The 18,302-nt window shown below is 41.2% G+C and overlaps 1 protein-coding gene across 3 annotated transcripts in view; it reads right to left on the bottom strand.

Moving 5' to 3' along the window:
* Positions 1–18,302, bottom strand: part of tenm1 (teneurin transmembrane protein 1) — a 168,557-nt gene that overhangs the window by 12,255 nt on the left and 138,000 nt on the right. For all 3 annotated transcript variants that reach the window (XM_065958726.1, XM_020629724.2, XM_065958727.1), the window contains exons 23-29: positions 13,551–13,705; positions 9,722–9,805; positions 9,065–9,259; positions 5,420–5,507; positions 3,628–3,824; positions 2,091–2,404; positions 1,259–1,431 (exon numbers count right to left, since the gene is read on the bottom strand). In XM_065958726.1, coding sequence (XP_065814798.1) covers positions 1,259–1,431; positions 2,091–2,404; positions 3,628–3,824; positions 5,420–5,507; positions 9,065–9,259; positions 9,722–9,805; positions 13,551–13,705 — 1,206 coding nt within the window. The remainder of the gene's footprint in view (positions 1–1,258; positions 1,432–2,090; positions 2,405–3,627; positions 3,825–5,419; positions 5,508–9,064; positions 9,260–9,721; positions 9,806–13,550; positions 13,706–18,302) is intronic.

Below are 18,302 nucleotides of genomic sequence, written 5' to 3'. Positions count from 1 at the left end.
AAAAGGAGAGACTGATGGATATCAAGTAAGAGAGGAATGAAAAGAAGAACAGAAAGAAAGAAAAGAGAAGTGAGCCAAGTGGAGAGCAATTGGCCATGAAAGTTGTTCACACATTGAGGTTTCTCAGAAACTGTTCTCTCATTTCTATACCACTCTGAGCAAGTTTGCAGACAGAATTTATACTTGCCAATATCAAAATGACTCATGTCTTTAACGTTTTTAAAATGCAATTAATATGAAAAATGGCCAAAATAATCATAAAACTTACTGCGGCTCATAAACTGGATAGTAACTTCAATTCCCTGCGCCCCTATAAAACTCTTTCTGTACATATGGTTATTGTTGCCTCAGAGGCAGGAAGAGACACTGAATTTGTTGATGGTGGAAGTAATGGGTTGGAGGAGCACTGTAAAATGGGGGGGTCATTTCAACTCTTCCCTGGCAGCTCTGTCACACTGTAGTACTACACACAGGCTATGTGTGTGTGTGTGCCAGTGTGTTTGTGTGTGTTGGAGCAGCTTTTCTCTCCCTGCAGTCCTGTCATTGTGACAACTGCTAGAAAGCAATTAAAGGGATGACATGAGAAGAAGCTGCTCCCATGTGCGGCTTCTCCACTCCACTCTCATTCTTTCCCTCTTCTCATCTCTGCTCTCTTTTCCATTTTTTTCCAGCGGCCGTTAAGACATTTCGCCTGACAGTCGGATCTGCCTCTTTTTTTGTAAACTTTTTTTTTTTTTGCCCACTGGTCATTAGTCTGGTTATAAAAAGAGGTCATAACTGAACAATTTGTGAATTATTTATAGAAAGGGTTACATCTCTTTCCAAAACTGTGAATGTCTTTTGCACACATGTAGCCGGTGAAGAAATAATATAAGAAAAGCTACAGGGCAGTGTGTCTAACCTGACCTGAATAACAACCACAATATTGCTGTTTGCCTGTCATAAATGTTTAAACATCAATGTAACCTTGTGGTTGGCCCTCCTTATACTTGTCTAATGTTGTCTAAGCTTTACTCCCCCCACATGAGTCATAAGCACCATGCACCGTGTTGGTGCTAAACTGGATGGATTGCGATGCTCTGCAGTGAGGTATGACCTTTGTTGTGTGTCACCCCCTGAATAACAGAGGGATGTGACATCTGTGTAACCCTATTTGGCCCTGTGTAAACCCTTTTGTCTTCCTGCAGTTTACCAAAAGATTCTCTCTTGACCTATGACAAGTAAAAGATCACAAAACTACGCTATGTCACATTCATACCTTGTCTGAATGTGTAGACTGTGTCACTGGCAGAGAGGTTGGTGCTGGTGACAAAGTTCTCTCGGTTTGAGGCCTCGACCTCCACTCGAGACCAGCGCTCCAGGTTGCCGTGGAAACCGCTCACCTCACCAGTGGGGAGGGTGATGTTGGTCACACGGCCCTCGCTGTTGTACCTTCAAAGTTAAACACAGAGCTGATGATGTACCAAACAAGTGCACACAAAAAGTTCACAGTCTCGCACAAAAACACTGTCATAAGCACACATGAGCGCATAGACACAAGTGTGCATGCTCACTATCACACTGTTTCACCCTCTCACACACAAACATGGGCACAGAGTATGCGTCAACCATGATTTATATTTGTAATTACCCAGCTGTGGAATTTGAGACGGAGACTCTGCAGACAATGAGAAATAACTCAACGGATGTGTTTGTGTGTGTGTAGTGTACTTCAAGTTCATACTTTACATGTGTGTGATCAAAGTGCTGCAGATGTCCTTCAACTAATCCGTCTCTTAAGCACAGGGCGTAACCAACAAAAGCTTTCTCTAGCTCTCTTAAATGATGCACTAGTCACCACCAGATGGCACTCATATTTCACACTGCAAAAGTAAACACTGGCTCACACTCTTACACACATGCATGCAATCCCCTGCACATACGCTACAAACATTTAGATCCAATCAATCAACCACCAATCAAAGACAAATTGACCGAGATAAGAAATGATAGATGGAAACAAATTAAAGACTGAAAAAGAAAGAAAGAAAAAAAAAACCAGATGGAAGAAAAAGGAACAAAAGGTTAAGAGAAAAAAACTGTACACTTACTCATAAACAGTGGTCCAACTGTTCTCATCACTCTTAGTTGCTAGGAGACCAGTGTTGCCATGGTAAGTGATGTGGGCGATGTCATGGCCTTGGGCTGATACCTTTCTCAGTGTTCCACTGTTGCTAAGAGACAGCCAGTACACCTGTCCACCAGGTAGTGCCAGCCAGAGAGGCACACCATGAGCATCTCTCCTCACCTGGAGTCCATGGCCGTCGCGGCTCGTCAGCCCGGACAGCTGGCCGTCCGACCCGTAAGAGAAGTTGTACAGGTAGTGACCAGTGATCAGGTGTTTGGTGAACATGTGGGAACCATTCTGTCATGGAAGAGAAGAGACAGACAGGAAGTGCCTTAGTTACCCCGACTGTAAAGTAGTTTCTAAGTAAGTTTAAAAAAATCAACTGAGTGAATATTAGATTTCAAACTAAAACTTTTTAATAAAATCGAACGAGGAAAGACCTCGAGAACATTCAACAGGATGTGATTCGAGATGAAAAGATGAGGCAGCTTCTGAAGAAAGCAATTTAAAACTAAGAAGATTATCCTGTGAAAATGTAGGTTTTACTTTTTTTAATTTAATGCATGCATACGCCCAGTGAATGAGAGAATGGTATCTGATACAGCTGATCATATTTGGTCATTCAGTTTTATATTATTAGCATTAAGTCAGGCACTTTCATATGTAATTTCAGGCTTACTGTGTTTTCACAGTAGTAATACCACCACATTAATTTAAGCATTGTAGCTACAATCCATCTTATTCATCGTTGTTGTTGCCCTGTTTGTCTCATCTGTGTTTTTCGTTCTGCATCTCCCTCTACCCCCTCTCAAGCCCAACACGTTTCAGACGGCTGCTCAACATGAGTCTGGTTCTGTTCAAGGTTTCCTCTTGAACAAGTTTGATTTTCTATGTTCTTTCGCATCGATCCCTGTGTGTGTGTGCGTGGCTGTCTAGAGTGTCCCTACCTCAAACATACTGCCAGCTGCTGTTTAGGATCATATGCTTCCCGGAAATTGGTGCTGTTCTTTTTAATGAGTGGTTACAGTATAGAGAGCAACATACATCCTGAAATACACCTGGAAGTGATCGGGAGAATTCTGCAGCTCCTTTATTGACAGGTGAAACTCTCCTCGCTCTTGCCTTGTTATCATGTGGCCGGACCCCGTTGGCTTTTTTTTCAAGAAGTGAAAGAATCAGAAAATCCTCTTCACAGCTCGACCACTCTGATGAGTACGAGGCATTTTGTCTCATACTGAAAATTTTTGGAATTAATAGAAAAATAAACGGATCGGACTCAGTGTGCAAGGTGTCTGTGCGTAATGCTTTTTTCAGATTACAGATCCAAAACAGCATCCGAAAAAAATGGACTCAGAGTGCAAAGGCTTTAACATTTACATTTAACAGCACAAATTTACACAAAATTCATGTACATCCAGACAGCTGGGATTCTGACCTACACTGATCGATTGTTCTCAACTATCTAGATATTTCCCATGAGAATACACACTGTCGATGGGCAAAGCTGGCTCATTGTGTACCTGGTTGAAAAGGTAAAGCTCCTGGTCTAGTGGGGAGCTGATCTCCATCAGTCCTGCTGTGCTAGGCTGAGGCTGGTTGGGGCTGACAGCCCTGATCCGGATGTTGCCGAGATCAGCAATATACAGGGTACCATTCGGGGCCACGGTCAAAGACGAAGGGGCCTTGAGACGAGCATCGCGGGCGTAACCTCCATCCCCTGGTAAGAGAAACAAGAACACTTTATTTAAATGAGGAGGAACTCTTTATCTCACACAACCTCAGTTATAAAAACACAGACAAATATGGAGTTATTTTGTTATTTTGAGAAAGAGTGAAGTCACAACTGGTGGACACAAGCTTTGCAAAAATCTGAAGATCCCATGGTGCCGCTTAAGCGTTTATCAGTTCAGCTCAGGACTTGGACTTGTTTGGATACCATAGCTTCCCAATGGAGTTGATATGACCACCTTGATAGTGACCCCAGCCTTATCAGACGGTGGTAGTGGGTGGCTGAATGCATTCAGATGTCATTGGCAGCACAGCGGGGTAATAGCCGGGTGAAGCCCTTTAGATGCTGTCAGCAGTAGGCCCGGGGCCTCTGATGGGTCTTCGCTGGCAGCAGGGTGGCAGTTTATCTCTTGACAGCATGCACATTATGTTTGTGTGTCTGTTTTTGTGTGTGTGTGTGTGAGTTCATGTCTGTTTGTATTTGCAGGCGTGTGCTCACATGTTCAAAGGCACTGTGAGTGTCTACGGTGGAGCGATGGAAACGGAAAAGCCTCCGAAGAGAGTAATCATCTGTTAACAGCAAGACATGATTGAAAATATGCAAAGTACAACGCAAGAAATAGGAATGGTTACAGCCCATTGGCCTGTGGCATGGGAGAAACACTTCCCTCCATTTTGAATAGAAAAAAGGAGAGATTTTTATGAGCAGAATTAAATGATAAAATCACATCCTCTGACACTTACAATGAAAGCATGGCCTAACTGTCAAAAGGACATCTGCTTATTTGTTTGGTCTTCTCCGTCGTCCTTTTATTACATTTTAGGTGCTCTTCTATTATACAGCAACCAGTTAAAACCTTCAGTGGCTAGAGGAGAGCTTTTTACCATTGCTTGTTATTTGAATGGATTGTAAGGTTTTTCTCAAGCTGGTTTCTACTGAAATGTAGCTGGAGGTTTCTTGTCTGCACAGAGGGATCACTCACATGAATACAAATATCAATGCATCCCCCAGTGCACGCACACTCCTACTAAAAAAAACTAAAAAACATTCACTTACTTTTTCATTGCAACATTGGAGATAGTCAGTTTCTATTATTATAGGGTTATTGCATACATTAACACTAATATAAGGTTTAATTATTTTTCAAGGAGAGTGAAAAGGGGGCCCTTCTCCGATATTAAAATTTCATCTGAGTTAAATAATTGAGACACTTCACAGCAGAGAAGGAAATAGTGAAGGAGACGGACAAGAGGGGACAGTTATCCTAAAGCCTGCCTAATAAAATCACTGGCCAGCAGGGATTCACAGGCAGCAAGATTTAATCACTCAATTTCAGAACACAGAGACTATTTCAATTCATTAAACTTCTGTCTAAACTTCAAAATGTTTCCTTCGTTATTCTGCACAATCAGGTCGAGTTTGATATGATCTTGTATCATTTTTAAGTGCAGCTACATGTTGATCTAAGATCTAACCTTTCAGACATAATCTAATATATGCATGACATAACCCTCCAGTCAGATTGCATGTCTCTGTGTTTGTTTTGTGTGTGTGTGTGTGTGTGTGCGTGCCCGATGACCCACCAGAGAAGCAGTCACAGTTGGGGTCTATCTTACAGTCACAGTCCGTGGGGGCTCCAGAGATAACAGATATCTCCCCGTTGGTCGACACCTGTGAAGTGTTTAAAAAAAAAAAAAAACCCCGTCATACTGAGCTCCAGAAAGCTGTGTTAGCTTCTTGTTCAACAACAGCCTTTGTTATGTCTAATCTCTACAACAAACAAGATAATGATGGCATTTCATGAAAAAAAAAAAAAAAACTGAGCTGGAAATCAAAAAATCAAAATATTAAAATGATAGAGGAGGAAGATGATAGCAATGTATTAGTCTGCTCACGTCTAATAGAACTTCAACCAAACAATCAAAGATTATATCTCAAAAGCCTCTTTTAATTTGAGCAAAATAAAAGAAAGATGGCTCCTCCAAGTGTGTGAACATTCACTTCTTGGCCTTAATGGAGCAGTGTTGATAAATGATGAATATTTGCAGCTGGATATCCAGCTCTGGTAACATCTGACTGTCCTGCTCGTGCATGCTATCACTTACAGAGAAAACTGCTTCACTGACACTTTGATTTTGATGCATCTTGGCTGGTAGATGCTTCCTAACAGGTCCAATGCATTATTTGAAGATGATGGGGGAAAATAAGCCTTTTGAGGATTTTTTGATTCATGGTGTTATTCCTCAGGGAAAGTTGACTTGTCCTGTGCTCCATAAAGCTTTTCTGTAAAATGATTGTAACATTATTTGGATTCTTGTTGAGCATTACAATGCCATGAAGATGACTGACAGCACCTCTCATGCTTACTGATATAATATAATAATACCACGTCATGTCTTTGTTTAGTCTGCACAACAATGACTTTGATAAACAGGAAATAACTTGTTCATTTGTAAGCTTTAGAGGTGCTGTTGAAGATCGGTGTTTGCTTTCATTTTTGAGCTAAGCTACTGATTTTTACAAGCACATGTTCGGGATCAATCTGCTCATATGACTAATGGCTAGATAGTCGATAGGTCTGCTTTGGAAAAGTGTAATTATTCGTTTGAAAATTTGACAACATCCATCAGTATTTTTGCAAGCATCCCTGGTTAGAAAATCTATGCTAACAAGCCAAAACATTGGACAAGTTAGTCTTGATTTAAGGCATTAAGAGTCCAATCATTTCATTCAGTTGTCAAATGAAAATACTCACAAATCCTCCAGGACTTAGGAGACCTGCAGAATTTATCAACAGTTTTGAGTAACTGGGGGAAAGTGATTCGACAAACGTACTTTCCTGAGGTCATGAAATATTTATACAAAGTTATCGTAAACTAATGGACCGACTTTGTGAGCGACATTGATTGGATTTAAAGTCTTGCGACTTGTAATCGATAAATGCACTTACTTAAAAAAAATGCAGAAAAAGAGAATCTGCTCTTGATTGTAAAAAGAATAAATACAGAGCCACAGCCGGACTCATATAAGCTGTAATTATTGTGATTTTACTGCACCTCAAAGATCCAATACCATGCTTATTAGATACATCCTCTGCCTCTTTTCATGATTGAAAATAAAACTCTCAACATACTGGTTATGATTCTGTGGTAGTTCATGTTTTAGCCAAATGTTTTTTGGTGAGAGTGACAGACAGACGTGCCTTCACCATGACAGCGGACCAACAACAGTGCCAAGGCAGCGCCTAAACACTCAACACGTCCAAGACAAGGTCACATGTAATAGAACTAATTATACTGAAAGAACACAGACGCAGAGGATTCAGATGGTTTCAGTCTTTTAAGATGATGAGTTAATATGAGTTTCACTTTTATCAGTTAAACATTAGTGTCAATGTGTGCAGCTAGATTGTCATACAAGTGACATCATGGTTTTTGTATAATTTAGTTCTTCCTGCAACATGCTGTGTCTGTATCTGCCTGTCAGATTCCTGAATGTGTTGATAGCACATCAAAACCGCTGACAAAGTCAGCAAGACATCATCATTAATTTTATGTAATGGTTCAGTGACATAAAAAAACAAAGTCATTCATTCTCAAAGCAGAATTTCTACTTGTTGCAGAGTGTGTTTGTAGGACTGCTCATGAAAGACTTTCAGGGTCCTCAAGCAGCAGGAGGATTTTAGTTGTAGTTTTGATTTTCTGGGTGAATGACTTTAAGATGAAAGACAAATACGGACCCCGAAATAAACAAAAATAAAACAGATGTGACAAATACTGATTTTTTTTTTATCGGCCTATCCAACACGGCTACATGTTCTCCATCAAAAAGGCATCGGAGGCTTATGTGTTCCTTTGTGCCGCCGTATGGACTCAGCATCATGCTGCGGACCACAAAGGGACTATTGATTTAATTCAGTGGGCTGTTTCTTTTTAGTGCTGGTGCCTAAGTGCAGGGGGGTCTTATGATAGCATGCTGCTAACAAATAGAGCTAATGGATAAAGAATAAGTTGTCGTTTCTAAAATAAAACGTTCTGCTTTTGTTTGTTTTTGATGCATCAGACTTTTGTTCACATGTGTAAGATGCAGAAGACTTGTTGCTGCACAGCATCTGTGACCACGGCAAACAGCCCGACCACAGAGGGGCTTGTGATAGTGTTAGAATTTGTGTCATAAGGCCAGATGGATTGTTGGTGTCAACTGTCAGCTGAGGTGTCTCTTCCTGTTTTTCAGTTTGTGAGAGATGTAGAAGAGATTTTTACAAGCGCTGATGCTTCATTATTCACAGAAACATGCAGGGTGGTTTGACGCCAGCACAGAATTTAGAGGAACATAGATCTTGTAGCTCTTGGTGAACTAAACTAAGCTGTAGAGCTGGTTAAAAATATTGATTCATCAATGCATTGCAATTATTATTTTCCTGATTCAATATCGATTCAGAGAAATATATTATATTATATATATTATATTGTTTCGTTGTAATGACGCCTCTCTCCACTGGGGGCACTGTGGGTGCTGTGAATTCAGGTCAGGCACAATGGTGCACTTTACATATAGTTTTTCTCCGTGCCATTAAAACACTGTTATGTTTATTATGATTTAGCTGCAAATTCAGCTCAGGCACAAAAGTGCACTTTAGATTTATCAATACTTAAATGTTTTATTCTTTATTTATTAAAGAATAATGAAACGATAAAATACATTTTTTGAGTCAGTTTGTTCTAAACCTATACAAACAATGCACACAATTATTTAACAAACATCAGAAGGTACTGTGAGTAGTTATCTGAGTTATCTTTTCTCATCTACATGTTATATTAAAAATTATTAATTATTCAAAATTTATTCGAATTATGAGGTTGTGGACAATACCCAGTAATGCCGTAATGAATCAATAACCACTGAAAACAGCCATTTGCATGCATGCATTGATACATAACTCAGATTTTAAACTAAAAGAACTGAGTAATACTTAGATACTTTGAATAGGTAATGCTTTTGAATTATCATTATAAATCAGACTTGAAATGCATAACACGACAGCATGAGGATGAAGTGGTTTTAAGGGTCTTTGATGTGAGAGTGTTTGGTTAAATGATCTAAAATACAGGAGTCAGTATGAATGACATCTCATCAAACACCAGCAGCTGTTTCTGCGAGGCCCAGTCAGAAAACATGGAGCTCAAAGAGGCTAAAGGCAACTATGGGATTTGAAATGACAAGGTGACCTGTTGGATGCGGTTGATGCGTCTCTCATCAGTCTCAGCGATGTATAGTGTTCCCAGGTGGGACAGGGCGATGGCCTTGGCAGCCTCCAGGGTAGCGCGTACAGCTGCCCACCTCACCAGGTGGTGGTCAATACCTGGAACCTGGCAGTGGATCGGGCGGCCTGCTACAATACGGACCTGAAGATCTTCAGATACCTGAGTTAAAAAAAACAAAATCACACCATAATCTATGAGCCATGTGAGAAAGAACGGCTTCATATTCTTACTTTGTTTATCCAGAGTATCAAACCTCACCCAACCTGAGCCTGTCGAATCTAATCACTTATTAAGTTTTACAAGAAATACACTCCAACAGGCAATTCATTAATTTTAGGGAACAAGTGTTTGGCTAATAAGCAAAACCTGAGTGACATTCTCTTCAAAACAACTGCTCCAGAGACTGTTGATAGCATGTTATTATTTTAACAAGGTGCTTTTTTTCCCTTTCTTTTATTTGAACAGCAAAGCGTGCTCAAAATGCAACCGAAGTGACAGCACTGCAATTTGTGAGAAATATTTCATTTATTTTCTTCCTGTGCTATGTATAGTGAAAATACCTGTCAAAAAAACAAAAACAAAAGTTTGAATGAAAATCAAGTTTAGAGTTCTGTTCCCCACCTGCAGGACAATGTTGTTGTCCAGGATGTAGAGGGAGTTGTCCAGTGGGTTGATGGCAAGGTCAGTCGGCCACTCCAAGCGCACCTGTGGAGTGACACACACACACTCATAGTCAGACCATACATACATGGAGTGTTACTGAATTTCTATAAATACATTTAGATCAAAAGAACAAGAACGCCTTGAGGGAAATCGCACACAAGACTCAGTAACAGGTGATACAAATAATATCTTCTTAATAACATAGCATTAGGCCTCCTGACCCTCCCTGCGCATGCAAAGGTCAGTGGCGGGCATGGAGCCTTCCCCGTGTTTATTCAAGATTCACAACGGCTCGCCTCGGCACTGTTCCAAATGTCAGCCAATAACCATGATCGCCGCCAGCTCAAATAGCACACCCTGCCCGCTTACACTGTGGGGGTCAAAACCAGACAAACCTACGCTAGTGCACTGCCTCCCCCACGCCTGTCCATCCCACACAAAACAAACTCACTCGAACCGCGAGCTATTGAGATGAGGTGGTGCGTCTGTGGGATCAGCGAGGTGATTGATGACTCCGAGGGTGGATTGGTAAATAAATGGATCATGTTAAATTGCCACTGACATGTCCAATTATAGGCTCTGTCAAATGAGAGAGAAGAGGGTTCACTTTGAAATCCCATTTTAAGAGGTGGAGAGATTCATCAAGCAGGCCTCACTCTGTCCTTAGCCAGAGAGGACACGCATCAAATCTCTCCTGCTCATGATATTGAACTTTGCAGTGATGGCAGGCAATCACTTTTACAAGTTAGGATGAGCTGTACAAAGAAATGGACTGGCTGAATCAAAGTCAAACTGAACCAAAAATGTTGCTAAAAAAAATCAATACATAGATTTGTGGTGTGTGTGTTTTCGTTGCCTTGGCCATTGAGCCTCTTAAATTGGTGTGGAGGCAAGAATTTGGACAACCAAGGACACTGTTGGTACTGGTCAAAAATGTTTGGCCAGGGACTTTAAATACAGTATATAAAGTATTTCAACATCCAGATTGGGGTCTGCATTTTTTACTGTTTACAGGCTATCATCTGTGATTTTAGCTTACATGACTCCATTATATTTGTTAGTTAATCATTCAATCAAAGTCATTCATAAACAAATCACAGCAACAATTTTCTAACATTATTTAGAGAGCAAATATCAATCCACCATAAGCAAGCGCTAGGCAACAGTGGCAAGGATTACTTTTCTTTGAACAGTCAGAAACCTCGGCCAGAACCAAACTCAATGTGAACTTCCATTTACAGCGACAGGATACTTTACGTCAAGATCTGACTCACTGGGTAAAGAGGGCTGATGTTACAGGTCTGTCCAGTACCATCAGTGATGATGGTCTGCTTATTTTCCATCATCTACACAAATGGATTGATGAAATGGAAACAGCTAATCTTGGCTAGCTAGTTAGTAGTATTGTGCATTCACTTCAGAAGATATTGAAATAACATAATTTATATTGGCTGTTAGTGTAAACATTAGCAAGTAAGGCTAATGAGCAACCACTGTCCTAATGAGAGTTAGCCAGCATGCTAGCTAGCTTGCACTTTTTTAGAGTATTTCAAACTAAATAGCTCAAGTGGTCCCTCCAAATGTTGAAGCTAGCTAAAGGATGGATTGCTATAATAGCTTCTTGATGTTTTTTGGTTTTACCAGATAGCAGTGCAACATAGAAGAAATACATCCACAGGTATTTCAGATACGTTTTTATCCTCTTAATAAAAATGCTTAAATATAAACAATAGCTGAATAATCTTTGCAGGTTTATTTGCTTTACCTTCAAGTAAATTCAATATTAGCCTTTAAACTATAAGCTAAAGTCATCACTTGTTGGTTCATTCTGTAAAAATGACAGCAGAGATGTTTGTCTCAACATAGCTTTAAATGTTTTCACTATTAGGGCCTGTGTCCATTGGGCTTTTTTAGTGCCAGCTTCTTTTTTTAAATGTTCCCGAGGAGGAGAGAGTGTTTGCAGCAGGAGGTGGCTGCCCGGAGAAAAGTCGCAGCGCCCAGCGTCCTTTAACTGAGCGCTCTGCCTTTTCTGTGCAGCCCCCTCAAGCGCTTCTAGTGTAAAATCAGTCTTCTTTTCAGAAGCTTGTTGTTGACGTCACTGCTGCACTTTTCAACCAGCCAACCATTTAATAGATCAAGAGGCCTTCATCACTCGTCTGATCATAACCGTGATAGCGTGCCATAATTATTATTAAGCGAATCATCCTGTAAAGTAGGATGGCAATCATCATCTGTTTGATGCTCATGATGAAGGCCAAAAAAACGATCTCAAATATAAAAGGTACAGTTCAACGCAACAGAGCAGTATCAGTTAGCGGCTGTTGTCAAGAGACTTTTGTCACAAAGACAAGATGCAGCCAGCGCTTTTCTGCCCGAATAAACTAACTAACCGCCAGGTGGACACAGGTCCTTCCTGATGCAACATTAAGGTCACACAAGTTTATAACAGTGAACACTGATGGAGGATGAGATGACTTGTGCTGCAGACGCTGAAAGATAACAAACAAAGAATAGCCCATAGACTGTAAATAATACACCTTGTGGCCAAACCCTGAATGACATCCCCCAAAGATTACTGCAGGGGGCTCTGGCGGCTTGTTGATGGCAGTGGTGATTCTAGGGGGCCCCTCCAATCAGCGTTCACCACCTTTCTTATTTCTTAAGTTCAGATCAGTATTATTATTTTAAAATAGAAGTATAAGGAACATTAAGAACCGTGTCATTTCAAAATATGACTTTGAAGAATGAGGGGAAAAAAGGGTCAAAGAACAAAAATCAAAATGTAATGCTAGCAGAAATAATGTTATTCAAGTTTATCTCCCCCATATTTAAGGCTATATGAGCAACATTCAGTCATTTACTAGTATATGAGTGAGTGCTGTAAGAGGGGGCCCCCTTGTTTGTCAGCGCTTGGGGGCCCCCTACTGGCCTTGGTTGCAGATGCCAACCTTGCCTGTTGACAAGCAGCGCCTCTGGTCGATGGCGGCCGTCATGATGGAAATCTTGTCTCAGCCTAACTTTCAGACAACCTAGTGACAGTCAAAGAGCTGCAGCTCAGGCAGGATTCAGCCTCCTGACTGTGCCCCCTTCTCCCGTTCATAAAATCAAAACTGAGGCGTTATTAATCTCGTTTTTATTACCAGGCTGCACACATACTTTCTACTATCAAAACTCTCTTTTTTAAATGGGGTGTATATTTGCAAACACTCAATAAACTGCAGGATTTTGCACTTCCGCATTGGCTTCATTTTTCAACACCGGAGGCTGCCGCTTGATATTCACACACACACACACATACAAGCACATACACGGGGACTTGAATCCCGATGTGTGGGCAGAGATCACTCTATAGAGCCAGCACTTCATCTATAATTCATCTTGTGCTCTAATAGGCCTGATATAAGTCAGCAGCAGTGATCTGAAGGCTGGCTGATCAAATCTGCGCAGAAGCTGTATTTGGTCTCTCACACACACACACACACACACACACACACAGAAACACACACAGACACCTTTAAGAAGACAGACAGAGATTCTGAGTGGAGGCCGGCTTATGTAGATTGACAAAACAATCAAGGACTACAAAAGGAAGCAAACATTGATTATTTGAGAGACATTGCCTTTCTGATTTATAATTGTGCTTGGGCTACACAAATGCTCATGTCTTACATTTTGACAGATTATCTTAAAAACATCAAAATGGTGAAAATGAAACCCATTTCAGAAAAGAACGTGGGGCTCTAGAGTGTTTCCAGTCCTCCAAACTCGACTGCTTCTATTAGCTTACCTGGCTGATGTCCATGCGTGCATCACAGCTTAGCGGCTGAGTCGACATCAGTCCGTTTGAGCCAATCACAGTGGAGAGCAAACCCCTCTCATTAATCTTCTGAATGGTGGTGCCATCCACAAAGTAGACAACACCTCTTTTATCCACTGCAATACCTGGACAGGCAGAGAGAGAGAGAGAGAGGCAGAATGAGCTTTGGGAGATGACAGAGAGAGTGAGTTGGGGTGAGAGAACAAAAAGGAAAGAGGTGAAAACGGGAAACAGAGTATGAGAGAGAGAGAGAGAGAGAGAGAGAGAGGGAGAGGAGATAGTGAGTGGTGAGCAAGAGAGAGAAGTAAAGTGGAAAGAGGAGAGGGCTTCGGAGAGGCATCCAACTCAGTTAGACATTCAGCTCAGCAAGCGGCTGTCTTATCAAAGGCGCTGCACCACAGAAATGTAATTATATTTCCATTCCCAAGACCACTAAAGGGATTAGAACAATACAACTGGAGGAAGAAGTTATTTGTCACATTAGATGTGAGCAGAGAAGCCGCATTGAACTTTTGACATTAGGCTCCTGCAAACGTGCATTATAAATGGACATACATGTAACAAACACACATGTGCTCTATTTGCACAAACTCTCCTCTCCATCGAGCTTTTAGTAGACAGTGAGGAGAGGTAAGTCCAGGTATTAAAGGTCAGGGCAGACTATGAATCATCTGTTATGGATGAAGAGCGACCTTCATCCTCATCTCATCACCATACAGAAAAAAGAAAGCCCTTTGAATTAACTCCTTCAGCAACCATGTACCACAACTTAAACCTCACCTCCACAAATTCTCATGGTTGCTTCTACTTAGTATGTGCAACAATAAGCCATATTTCAGACTCATGAAATAGCATTGAACTCACTTTACCATTTAAAAATACATTTTGTTGGTGGTTTACTATAAAGACATGTCAAGTTAGGGATTATTTCCCTTTATCTTGAGTATGCCTCTAAGGATTTACAGGGGACAAACGCCTTCTTGTATCCAACCTAGTCATGATCACTCACATAAATAAAAGGGTCTCACACTGTTAAACTTTTCAACCATGAAAAATTCCATGGTTGAAAAGGATTGGAATATTTGTGTAGTCTTAAAAGCTGTGCACATTTTTTATTTTTTATTTTTTTATTTTATTTTATTCACATTCAGGCTATCAAAGCAAAGATCAAAATTAACATTCTAACCTTTTAAAGTAAGTACGGCAAATATGTTGGCAAAGATACAATTTAAAACATTTGTATTTTGCACACATAGGGCAACACAAGCATTCATGCAGGCCAACCGATGAATTAAAGTTATATATTTATTTTTCTTTTACCTTTTTTAATCTCCTCCAACACCTGCAAGAAATCTTAAACTTGAGCTGTGTTCACAAATGCACACCTGAACATTTCAAAAACATTTCAGGCAGGCTGGTTGCCCCTGAATTCTTCCCGAGTTAGTTGTTTACACATGCACGTGTTCACACATGGGGGACGACGACGACACATTTGTGCCATGTCCAATGAAAGACATGGAAATGACACACAAAGCCAGAGTCACACACAGTGATGACATTTGCCTTTCTATCAGTGCAACGTGTAGTTCACAGAAAAGTGTGAACTACACGTTGAAAAGCAAAGCACAGACTAAACAAAGAGCAGAGGAGAACACTGACTGAAAACATCAGTTTCATTACTTGGTCAGAGATTGCACCGGTTTATATCCTGCGCAGGTAGCAGGATATAAATGTCATCTTCTCCGCCCGCCATACATTTTTTTCTTGAATATCACCTGCTGTGTTCTCACATTTTCTTCACACATTGACAAGTTAGAAGGAATGCTGGCAGGAAACATAACAGGTGAAGTTAAAGTAAAAAAAAAAAAAAGTCCATTTGCGTTCACACATGCACCTCCCTCCGAGTACCTTTAAGACATTTCATGAGATTTGTGTGAGTTTGAAAACACTATTAGCTCCAAATGATCCACAATGTGCTAAAGCTAGTTATTCACTTTTTGAGACTTCCCTGTGCAGCGCCGTACGAAACAAAAGCACTCCTAAGAGGTGAGGTAAACGGAGTTGGGTGATTATTCTTTGTTGACACATCCTTACTAGTGTTGCCCTTTAAAGAACACAAAGTCATTCAGGTCATTTTTTATTGAAAATATTGTTAAGTGCAACTTTAAAATGCATGAAATATTAAAAAATGCAAACCCAACCGTCCTCGGGCACAAGGTTATTTTTTCTTCAAATTACTTCTTGTTTTTAGTTTCTCTTTTAATATTCATGTTTGCCAAATTGTATTCAACCAACAGAGAGACCTGCAGAACAAAAGCCGGTAAAAAAACCCCAGTGTTGAGCATGTTTCTTTCAAAAGACTAAATGAATACTAGTTATGAATTTACTTGATTAGAAAAATGGCACTTTATCTAATTCTTGTAAATTAACTTACCGCTTTGCTTCCAGATATAATGGACTTATTGACCCATTTATCTGCTTTCCCTGCATGCTTAACACCCTTTTAAGAGCTCTGACTACTCCAAAGTGACAGCTCATCATAATTAAAATGGAAAATGGGGCGACACCACCAGTACAGTTCCAACTATTCCTCACTCATTCAACCCTCTTGTCTTGTTTTTGCTTTTATTTTGTCCCGTCAGTCTTTCTTTTTTTAAACTCTGTCATGCTGGATTATGTGTTGATGTGCCCGTGCTCTCTTGCTGAGCCTACGATAAAAATCACCGTTGCCCATTTCTCCCCAGGCAGCACTGAGGTCTCATCCTCCTTGACATACAATCGCTTTCTTAACACGTGATTCCGTTCAACATGTGCACGCTCACACACAACAACATGCAAACACAGCACACCAATGCCGCCGCCCAAACTAGATTCGCAAACGTCCTCAAACCAAGCAACCCTGGCCCGACCCCGCAAGTCATAAATCGTGCAGGTGGAGGGGAGGTGGAGAGGGGGTGGGTGGGTAAGGGGAGGGCCAGGGTCAGTGTGTTTCCTCCAGAGGCCAGAAGGTGAACTGCGGAGCTCTCCCTCCTGGCCCCTTCATCATCCCTCTGACACAGACAGATTACACCCCCCCACGCCGCCCCCCCTCCGCCCAACACCTTTCCATTCCTCTTGTAGCTTCCCCTCGCCCTCCATCCTCTCTAACTTGATCTCCTGCTCTCTTTTTGCTCCCTCTACACTCCCTACTTTTTATTGTCGTCCTTTGCTTTGTTTCTGTTGTTGTGTTCACTCTTTGTTGCCCTTTGTGTTATAAGTGCTAATCAAATCTGTGTCCTCTGAACCTTTGATCATGTCTTGGCTTGGATTTTTCTCTGTTCAGCCCATTTTTGTGTGCCTCTAGCTTTGCCATTTCTCACCTTGTCACCTGGCATTATGCAGGAGGGACGTCTAAACCCAAAATAAACCTACTTAGGACTAAAACAAGGAAAATTATATTTTTGTGTCATTATTCGAGAGACAGGACAGTGGACAGAGTCGGAAATCAAGGAGAGAGAGAGAGAGAGTGGGGAATGACACGCGGAAAGGGAGCCACAGGCCGGACTCAAACCTGGTCCGCCCACTTGGAGGACTACAGCCTTCATACATGGGGCGCGCGCACTAACCACTGCGCCACCAGCGCCCCTGGTCCTTCCTATTATACTTTCACTTTAGCAGCCATTTCTACTGGAAACCTAAACCTGTCCCTGATCTTAGAGCTCATAAATCCTGCACAAGGACATGAAGAGGCAGCCAGGACTCTCTCTCCATTCTGATTTCTGTTCTCTCCCTCTCTGTTTCTGGATATTACTCTTCTCTTTTGGTACATTGACTTCCCTTTATACTTTATTCCTTGCCTTTGTTTGAGCTTTTCTTACATGCTCAGGATGCTCTGCATGGCTAATGCTCTCACAAGCAGCTCCTAAATAGCTGCCAATCTATAAACAATAAATACAGGACCAGGCTGACTTATTCATCCTTGCACAAACATAACAATGAAGAACACTTGCCATTATTGCTTGGCATTGGCAAAAGGATTTACACCAGTTTATGTGTTGTTTAAGAGTATTTTGCAGTCTTTATTGAAAAGGCGGGAGATTAGTCCACATTTTCCTTGTTAGGCGCTGGATTTCCTGCTGCGTGGGTAAATCTGTACGCTGCGTTAAGGGAATTCACAGCCTCCCAGTATAGCCAATGGACACTCACAAGACATCAAAAGATTTGCGGTTTCTCCCTGGGTAGACCTGGCACGCTGATACTCATGTTTAGAGGCTGGCAGACACAACAGTGGTGTAATAATTGAGATAAATCTCAACTCCAGAGGGAGACGGACATTTGGCTAAACTATGGACTGGACTTTTATCATCAAAGGAAAGTGAATTAGACTGAGTTGCACTGACCTTGGAAAAACAGAGGGAAGAGCGCAGGGAAGAGGGAAGGACAGGATGATAAAGTAATGCTTCTCACATTCAGCTCAGATTTAGGGAGAAAATGCAGCCAAAGAGAAACAGACAGCACAGAAAGAGGTGTGAAAGAGGAGAAAGTCGGTGAGGAGACAAAGGGACGTGATGAGGAATTGCTTCAATTAACTATTACAGGCCAATCACTCTCAATCAAAGAAACTCTTTGTTCTCCTTCCTTGTCAAAAGAATATCCGCCATAACGGCCCCCTGTGGCACTGCAATACAATCCAATCTGATTAATGCCTTGGAGAGGGTCTAAGAGAGCATCAGTGTTGATTAC

This window comes from Labrus bergylta, chromosome 9 (genome assembly GCF_963930695.1).
Source record: "Labrus bergylta chromosome 9, fLabBer1.1, whole genome shotgun sequence".
NCBI lineage: Eukaryota > Metazoa > Chordata > Actinopteri > Labriformes > Labridae > Labrus > Labrus bergylta.
The sequence above is the reverse complement of the archived record's forward strand: the minus strand, read 5'-3'. Positions and strand labels throughout refer to the sequence as shown.